Source organism: Caenorhabditis remanei, chromosome III (genome assembly GCF_010183535.1).
Source record: "Caenorhabditis remanei strain PX506 chromosome III, whole genome shotgun sequence".
Taxonomy (NCBI): Eukaryota; Metazoa; Nematoda; class Chromadorea; order Rhabditida; family Rhabditidae; genus Caenorhabditis; species Caenorhabditis remanei.
Genome location: NC_071330.1, coordinates 7,036,043 through 7,045,645, shown reverse-complemented (window position 1 = coordinate 7,045,645; position 9,603 = coordinate 7,036,043). Strand labels below are relative to the sequence as shown.

At 39.9% G+C, this 9,603-nt stretch overlaps 3 protein-coding genes across 3 annotated transcripts; 1 reads left to right on the top strand and 2 right to left on the bottom strand.

The window, feature by feature from the left end:
• Positions 1–455: 455 nt before the first annotated feature.
• GCK72_009641 (uncharacterized protein) lies at positions 456–1,906 on the bottom strand (the record flags this gene model as incomplete). The annotated part of the gene is made up of 4 exons (XM_003112921.2): positions 456–559; positions 606–1,121; positions 1,169–1,594; positions 1,642–1,906. The coding sequence occupies 4 exons, from the start codon at positions 1,904–1,906 to the stop codon at positions 456–458; spliced, it is 1,311 nt and encodes a 436-aa protein (XP_003112969.2).
• On the top strand, positions 572–1,698 carry GCK72_009642 (uncharacterized protein; the record flags this gene model as incomplete). The annotated part of the gene is made up of 2 exons (XM_053727469.1): positions 572–1,117; positions 1,297–1,698. The coding sequence occupies 2 exons, from the start codon at positions 572–574 to the stop codon at positions 1,696–1,698; spliced, it is 948 nt and encodes a 315-aa protein (XP_053587046.1).
• Positions 1,907–4,067: 2,161 nt separating the features above from the next.
• Positions 4,068–7,695, bottom strand: GCK72_009640 (uncharacterized protein; the record flags this gene model as incomplete). Its single annotated transcript, XM_003113046.2, has 8 exons — positions 4,068–4,126; positions 4,398–4,595; positions 4,651–4,758; positions 4,968–5,018; positions 5,069–5,474; positions 5,543–5,808; positions 5,976–6,093; positions 7,615–7,695. The coding sequence occupies 8 exons, from the start codon at positions 7,693–7,695 to the stop codon at positions 4,068–4,070; spliced, it is 1,287 nt and encodes a 428-aa protein (XP_003113094.2).
• Positions 7,696–9,603: the final 1,908 nt, after the last annotated feature.

The following is a 9,603-nucleotide window of genomic DNA, read 5'->3' as shown; positions in this document are numbered from 1 at the left end:
TTAATATTTTGTCCATTTATGGTGCTAGATCCTGACTCATCATATCCCAAACAATCAATGCTCAATCTACTGTAAGCCTGCTCTTGAAAAACTTTTTGTCACTGCCAAATATTTCTTTTTTCTCTCTTTGTTCCATTTTGAATAAGACTGTTTCACTTGTGATTTCAATAAATAATCAGACTATTTTGATTTTTCAATAGTAAAGGTAGAGGAAAAGAAACAAAACTGTAACTGAAACTGAAAGACTGAAAGATGACGCAACAAAGCGACGCAACAAATACAGTCATCTTCTGTATAAATAGTCTTCGGCTACGGTGACAGTCCGTTTAGTACCGTAGTAAAAAAATTTTAGCAAAAAGGGATGTTTTTGGAGAAATGGCACTCTTAAAAAAAACGAATTGGATATGAACACTCTTTATTGAGAATTATAAGAGTAATGACCCGTTGTTTCCTTCTTATTTGGGTGCGAAGTAAGCGGATGTGGCTCCTCCGCCACCTCCTCCACCGCCACCGCCGGCTCCCATGTACACCGATTGTCCGGGGATTCCACCACCGCCTCCTGGAAAATTTAATGACTTATGTTACAAAAATAGTTGGTTTCTCACCGGCTGACTTAGCTCCGCCACCTCCTCCAGCTGGTCCTCCTCCAACTCCGAAGTATGCTGACTGGCCGGCAGCTCCACCACCTCCCATCACTCCTTGTCCAACTCCGAAGTATCCAGATGTGGCTCCTCCGCCACCTACTCCCATTGATCCAGCTGGTGCTGGTGGAGCGGCCCCAAGAGCCGAAGCTCCTCCTCCTGGGGCAGCAACTCCGACGGCAGTCATTGTGCTCGATCCTCCTCCTGGGGCGACTCCGACAGCAGTCATTGTCGATGCTCCTTTTGGTGCACCTCCAACGGCTGTCATGGTTGAGGCTCCAGTCGGGGCACCTCCAACAGCAGTCATTGTCGAAGCTCCACCTCCCATTGGGGCTCCTCCGACAGCGGTCATAGTAGACGCTCCACGTGGGGCTCCACCAACGGCGGTCATTGTCGAGGCTCCGGATGGGGCTCCTCCAACAGCAGTCATAGTGGAAGCTCCAGATGGGGCTCCACCGATGGCTGTCATAGTTGAAGTACCTGAAATATTCAGTTTCCCGTCCGGTTTCCATTATTATGTTACTCACCTCCCATTGGTGCTCCTCCAACGGCAGTCATGGTCGATTGACCTCCACCCATTGGTGCTCCTCCGACAGCGGTCATTGTTGATTGTCCTCCTCCCATTGGTGCTCCTCCAACAGCGGTCATGGTTGAGGCTCCACGTGGGGCTCCACCAATGGCAGTCATTGTCGAGGCTCCGGATGGAGCTCCTCCAACAGCTGTCATAGTGGAAGCTCCAGATGGGGCTCCACCCACAGCGGTCATTGTTGATTGTCCGCCTCCCATTGGTGCTCCTCCAACAGCGGTCATAGTAGATGCTCCACGTGGAGCTCCACCAACGGCGGTCATTGTCGATGCTCCGGATGGGGCTCCTCCAACAGCTGTCATGGTGGAAGCTCCTGATGGTGCAACGCCGAGGGCTGTCATTGTGGAAGCTCCTCCACCAGCAGCTGCTAAAGATTTGAAGTTGGGATTACCTGCTTTCAAATCAAATTCTTACGTGGTGGCGCCATTGGTGCAGCTCCGACTGGTGCGGCTCCAGCTCCAGTTGGTGTGACAGAGAAGTATGCAGATTGAGCACCGCCACCGCCACCTCCTCCGGCTCCTCCGGCTCCCAAATAGCACGACGTTCCTGGCGGTGGAGCAGCTCCTCCTCCCATTTTAGGGGCACCGCCTCCTCCAGCAGGACCTCCTCCGACTCCGAAATATGCTGATTGTGCTCCAGCATTGCCCCCGCCAGCGACTCCGAAATATGCAGATGTCATGGTCGATCGTTTGGTTCGAAAGATTCGAATGTGATTGATACTGAGGATTCTGCCAGCCTTTATACGCAAATTTCGAGATCTTATCAGTTGTTTTCATGCCAATAGAGCAGCACGTAACGTGGGACAATCATTTATCTTTTTTTTTGCTTTTCGATCAGACGTTTTTCAATTCATTTCTATTTTCTCACAACAGTACACCCTTTTTCATGTATCGACGCAGAACATCCACAAAAAATGTCATTTGGTGGTGGCTTCCAAAATCAGGTTAAACAAAGATATGACAGTCAAAGTGCGTAAATCGCACGCCCAATTCTTCCTTTTTTTTTTTTTAATTTACGTTTAAAAAAACACTTAAAATTAGATTTCCCATTCATATATTCTCGTTGAATCTCAACACGAATGACACGTGGATTACTTTCTACAAATGTTCGGATCAATTTACTCATCATTTATGAACTATTTGTTGGAATTTTTCTTACTTCGCTCATTTCGAGGTAAGTTTTCAAATCAACTTTCACAAGAAGTCTAAATGTTCACTTTTCAGATTATGTAGAAGACATTACCGCTATCATTGGAAATCATCGATTGCGAGTTCTTCCAAATCATCAGAGTCACAGAAGTCTCTGAGCTTTTAATTAATAATTTCTCCTGGCTTCCTTTATTTTAACTGATAACAGGTCGATCAGAGCTCGCTCAGTCCTTAATTTCACACAGATTCAGATTGCAAGCAATCAGGAATTTGACGTATAAAGTCGAGAGGCTATATCTAGAAACTATTCATTTCAAAAGGGTAAAGAACGGCAAGTGACACATTTTCCTGGATAAAATCTCATCTAGAGATCCGTTCTCGATGCGGGGGTTTTTGTTATTCTCAAGTAGTACAAACAATATGTCATTCACACCCTTTTAAAGAAAGATACAAAATACGATTATAATTCTTTTTCTGAAAAGATTCTAATCAACGTTCAAAACTATTATGAGACTGACATAAAATACACTCTATTTCCGTTGATAGACTGATATCTTAGATTTATTCCAGGCCAAGTCTCATTTTCCACCCTTTTATTTCAAAAGTTCAAAAGTGGTACTGTAGTAAATCCTGATGAATGGTATCTTATGATTATGAATGCGACAGAGGCACGTACGTATTGAACTTTCTTCTCGGTTTCTGGCGCCAGAATTCTCGACACATTCTTTTTTTTCCACGTGAACTTTCATGTACTTTTCCACGACCCCACCCAAGAAAAATCTGTCGAATATTCTAAACATCAACCTACATTTATTTTTTCAAAAGTGTACGGTATCTTTTATCATTCAACCTTTCCCTTTCACCTCATTCCGATATCTCTTTTCTCTGTTTTTGAAGGAAAAAAACTATCACGAAAGTCCAAAAATTTACGAATTGATAAGTCTTTGTGTGTTTTGCCCAATCAAAGTGCAACACGTGCGACTAATCAGATCACAGATATCTTCTTCAAATAAAGTTCAATTATTTATTGCCATCATCATCATTGTTTTTGAAAAGACAAAACAAGAAAAAGCTAGAAATTATTGCACAAAAGAAACACATTTGCAAGAATCCCACCACATATACAGAAAAATATGTTAGAAAAGAAAACAACGAGATCTATTCCGTACACCAGGTTTACTAAAAGAAAAATGAAACTAATTTTTGGGGAAAAATCGGGATGGAGAAGGTCAACTTCTATGGTATCATTCTTGTCATAAAAACATGAATAAATATGAAAAAAGAGGATGAAAATAAATTAAAAAGTGACAAAAAGGAGATGTTTCAATATGAAAAATGTGAAGTGAGTTAGAGAATTGGGGAAGAAAGAAGCAGCAATTTTACAAACATACAAAAATGAGCTAAATTTGTAAATTAAATTATTAGCATGAGATTTAATAGTTACTCGTATACCACCGTGATAAAGGATATGAAGGGAGGAAAGGGCAAAAAAGATGGGGTGCTTTCAATTGCACTGGGGAGTGTTTTTTAAAGATCTGAACAGGTTTTTGTGGGTGTGAAGGTGCGACGACGTCAGTGTGACCGTATTGGAACGAAGGTGAGTATTCTAAATGGAGGTGTGGGTGCGAGTAGAAGAAAATGCGGCTAAGAAAGCTAGCAAAGAAGCAACTAGTAAGGTTTGAAGATTGAATTTTACACGGTGTATTCCATGAAGAAGTTTTCAAAAAAATCGTCGTCGAAGTAGTCGGGATCTGAAAGAAAGCATTTGATTTTAAGCTATTTTTTCTTTTTCTCAATCTCACAGTAGTTCAGATTCAAAAATCATGTACCGTAGTTTCTGGTCGTAGACTGTTTTCTAGACACAGTCAACCGTAACATCTGATTATATCAAAACCAAAAGATTTTACGATATTGTCTACAAACCGGTCTTAAAAATTTGTATACTTTACTCATTGCTCTAAATAGTAGATCGCAAGGTGTACTGTATCCTTACAAAACTTAAATTATGTCCAGAAAACTCACCTAGAGGACCCTTTTTCTTAGACTCTTGTTGATGCTCAGCATGCCGTATCAACCTCCGTACTGAAACTGCTTTTCCACCAAAAGATGCCATTTCCTGAGTGACTCCTTTATATTCTTTCTCGAGAGTTTCAGAAGAATGGAAATTTGGTCCAGCTCTCCAGATGTGAAGACCAGCAAGGAAGTTGCATATAATATCGGCTGGAAAATATTGGAGTTAACCATTGGAATAATTTCCTAAGAAATAGCAACTTACTGTAATGTCTAGCATCATCATCATTCAGTTGTAAACCAACAGCTATTTTTCTTTCAAAATTCATTCGAAGACTCGAGTTTGTTGATGAGCATTTTGGAATTTTTGTGTCTGAAAATATGCGAATTATTTCGGTTTTGTTTGTTTGTCAAATGCCAAAAGAAATACGATATGATCTAAAGAAACAATATCTTTTTCGCGCATCACTTGAGACGTCATCAAAAAAGAATGAGGATATTGACTTTTTCTACCGTAAATATTAAGGCACCAAACATTTAATTTATTAATTTTTTCCGGTATCTCTGAGACGGAGAACTTACGTTTCAAAGTTCTTTTTCCACTTCTTGTGCTCGTGATTGAACCGACACCAGCTGAAAAATCAAGAATGTTTTTCTTGAACTTTTTCTCAACTTCCACCTACGATTATTCTGGGAGGGACTATTATGAGCCTCGACAATTTGACTCATGAGCCAAATATACAAACAGTAGTTTGAAGATCCACCGAAGTTCCAAATGATTCCACACTTATCATCAACATCCAATTGAATCTCGTTAATTGGCACATTTTTGTAATATGGATGCATCAGAGCGTCTGGTTTTTGGGAATGATCCAATCCAAGTGCATGTCCGATTTCATGAGCCAACACGTATGGGAAAAAACGTTTTCTGTTTCCAGGTCCTCCAACTTCATCTAGATCAGTTTCCCAACTTTCTGCGTCATCGAAATGAATATCTCCGTTGAGGGGGAAATTATATCCTGGGAAGAAAGTATGAGCAAGAACATTCTCTTTCTTGTTTCCTTCAATCTTTCCATCTGCTCCGTCAAACTGCAAAACGAGTTTGGTAATGCAATCGAACGAGTTTAGAAACGATTTGAAATCATCCAAAAACTCACGGGATATTCATCTCCATGATCTCCTTCAGCCCAAAGAATGTTGATGTCAGCATCTTCCTTTGTTAAAGCTTCCGCAAAATTCAATATAATTTTCTTCTCGTTTTTGATATGACTCTGAGAACTCCACAATTCGAACGCCTTCTTCACAACTCGACGAGTTTCCACTCGATCCATATCGTTCGAATATTCGGAAATGAACCACTTCAAAGTAATCGAATTGTGGGAAGTGAAGTGTCTTTCATTCCATTTGGCACGTTTTGATATCGCTGAAAAATGTCTTAATTTTCCAAGTTCTCCGGATTCCACATTTTTAACTGGAAAACTAAATAAACGAATCTACAGTACTCTTTTTCGAGTTCAAAATGTTTTTTTACTTCTTTAATTGATTCAACATTTGACAGAATTCAAAGTATCATTATTAATAAAAACTCACTGAATCGTCTCGATCTTGATGCCTTTTTCTGAATATCAGAGTGTGCACATCTGGGTTTTAATGCAGCATTCATTGTGTCACTATCAACTTTTCCAGTTTGATCAACTTCAAGAACTTCCTAAAAGTTGAACGATTATTGTATTGCCTCAATGAATATTTTCACACTTGGAACACTTTGAGAGCCTGCCGAAATTCCCTCGGTGACGAGTGACCTCTGAGATAGCCGTATTTCTCCATTTGACCCTGAAAAACCGAATAGACTGTACATATCGTCTTCACTCAGACTCGAGATTTTTTGTTGAAATTTCTTGATACGCCGAGGTTCGATACTTTCAACCAAAAAAGAGTGTCACTCCTAGACTTTTTCTTTTTTTTCCACTCGGCACCGCCATTGACCTATTTGTGGGCAAGGGCTAAGCAGTTTTTTGTCGGGAGTGAACTGGCTACTGTTATTGCGATAATCCATCACTTATTTTCTACGAGATTCGCATCTTCTTCATCTTTATTCTAAGAGACTCTCGAAAAGTAGGCCGTATTTTCGGTGAAGAAAATTAGATGAGGATGGATGGAAAAAATGGGAGAAAACGACATTAAGAAGTAATAAATGAAATGATGATTAACTACCGATTGGTTTCCGAGCGAAAGCGGTTTCAGAGATTTATCGGAAAAGGTCAAAATGAATTGTCTCGAGTCTCTCTTCACATCAGTACTTTCAAAAATCAATGGACAGGTCAAATCGGAAAAGGCCTTTTGTAGATGGAAAGTATTTCGCGCATCGACGGCATATCGCAACCTTTCTATATCTCTTCCGTTTTCTCTCTCGATTTCACCTTTCTCGTCTTTCGTCACTTTTTTAATTGCATTTTCTATATCGTAGTACGTCAGAACTAATGGGTGGAACGGTCTACTTTTTCTCCGTGTTCCCGCGGTTTATGACGATGAAAAAATGGAAGAGGGAGAAAAAGAAACGGAGAATAAGGGAGATTATAATAATGATTCTATTTACTTTCCCGTCAAAGTAACATTAAAGTTTTCAATTCATTCAGATATTGTACGTGTGAGAAAAAGTTATGAATGACAATGGAAATAGTGGGGAATCTTGAGAGGTGAAAATGATTAAAGGTCGCATATCCGACTAAAGGCTACGACATTTTTTGTTTCTTTATCATTACCACCAACACTTTTTTCTGTTGTGGAGGTATTTTCACATGAAATACGTATCTTTTTATTGAGATAAATGGTTTAGATGGAAGAGAAAAGATCTTTAGACTATTCATGATGGGGGCAACTGTCTCTTGGATCTTCAGAATATCATTCAATCACGAGTGCTCTCTAAGAGATTACTGCACCTTCTTGAGCCTATATATCTCATATTTTCGAATTCTTCGATTACGAAAAAGGCAGATCAGAGATTGTGTGTTGTTTGGATGGCGTCTTGTTAGTTTTTCATTCAAAAAACGTAGTTAATCTAGACCCTTTTTCCTATATTGACGCCTAAAAGATTGAAAAAGAAGATCGATTCATTTCTCTAAGGTAGGTGATACATCGTCCTCTCTTCACTAACTTGATAATTTTTTTTTTTTACCTACGTGTTTCTTATGTTTCAGAATCATTTTGTTCTGTTACATTAGGAACTTACTTTAACAAAACGAAACGCTTCATTAGAATCGAAAGTATCCGTCGTCTCTTCTGATGATAAAGCTGTTGAATATGTTTCCATTTCTGTCCTGTGGGGTGCTGTATGTGCAAGTGTGGATAGGGATAATATCAAATAAATATTTGGTAGAGTAGGTAATAAAATAGTTAGCCGCTGTCCGTTTGTTGACCATTTTGTCATTATAGTAAGGGGGTTGAAGTCACTCCGGATCCACCAGTCAGTATCAAATAATTTCAATTAGTGAAATTGTTTGATAATTAAAGAAAGGAGCGACAATGGTAGCGGGGGCCTTACAATACGACAACCCCAAAAAGGCGACAGTCGAAAAGCAAGGCGGCGAGTGCGTTGAGCGGACAGACGACAGTCGAATCGGAGGCGTGGCCTAAAGATGATGCATCTTACGAGCGCCGCGACCAAGGAGGATTGCGTGGCGTTGCGGTTTCTACTGTGTGGACAACTAGTCACAAAAGCATGTTTAGAAGTAAGGTAGGAATGAAGAATGAGAAAAAGAGAGCACCCCCCTCTGGTCCAACGGGGCTCGGTGTGTCATACGAACACATTTTCTTTTTGGACTCATGCCGAAATGTTTCTAAAAGAATGAGTGGTCAAAGGTTAGAAGAGCAACAAAAAGGAAAGAGTCACAAACATGAAGAAATGAGCAATTCCCAACATTTTTTTTTGTTTGTTTCAACCTCCGAGCGAGGAAATTAGTTTTGTTTCAGAGTTCGAGTTTCGTTTTGGAGGGCTACGGTATCTCCGAACCGTGTCATTTCTTACTTCCAGAAGTCATCAAGAGTGAATTATTCAGCTTTTCATTAAGAAATTCCAGAGTTTACGGATGATTACTCTTTCAAAATTAAATTTTCGAATTGTTGATGACTACAGTAACCCAATCTCCGTCCAGTGAGATTTGAGTATTGCGTCAGAATGTATAAGAACAGATGCCTCTATATTCTGTCCCGGAGCCACAGTTCTCTGCTTTTTTTGCATTCTCAGCAAACCTACCGTAATCCAAAGCCATTCCTAACTAATAATTCCTTTAATATGGAAAGGGTACAACTCGATCAAGTTTCTTTAGTTTTTTGACTTCTCAAAGTTTCTAAAAGTTCAGAATGTCACACAGTTCCTTGAGTCCAAATCCGAACAAACGTCCTTCCACTTATTGATATTTCCGCCCAAAAACATATGCATACCTATCCTCCATGTGATCTGGTAAACTATTGATATCAGTTATGGCGCCGTCCTGATTATATACTCTTATGCATCTTTTGTTTTTCGATCTCTCCTCAATTTTTTTCTCCCACTTTTTTTCATTTCGTCATTTCCATCAATCATTTTGGAAGTTTTCTCACCTCCTCCTACCAACCAAAGTACCAAAAAGACCTCCCAGACAGACAGACAGATAACATATTACCATTATTCGAAAAAAATAATGAATTGGCGTTCGATTGTGAGATAAAAAGATCACGAAGACTTTTCTGGTCGACAAAGTTCACATCATTATTCTTTTATTAATAGTAATGGGGGTCTCCGTTTGAATTACAGTAACCTGAAAAGGATGCGCGGTGTGATGCAGGAGACACATCTAAAAAGGTCAACACAAGACACTGAATGTTCTAAATTTCATGGGTATCCTTTCAACACGGCGCCGTTGCGAACTACCGTTGCACCGCAACTTTCTCTCCGAAAACCCGACGAGAGTTAACCTCAGAAGTTTCGACCTTTCCTTTTCGGAAGGAATCGAGCGAGGGGTCTAAATCAAAATGATTTACGATTCCTTTCACTTCTTCGATAACTTTTTCTTCTTTTATCTTTGGCGAGGATGTCCAGCGAAGAAAGAGTTCTATATGAATGAGCTCCGAAAGAGAGAAAACATATTTTGTTTTTGCATATTGGAAAGAAAAGCACTTGGAAATGCTCTTGATAAGAAGAGAGCCTTTCCCCCTTAACTTATATAGCAAATATGCTCTT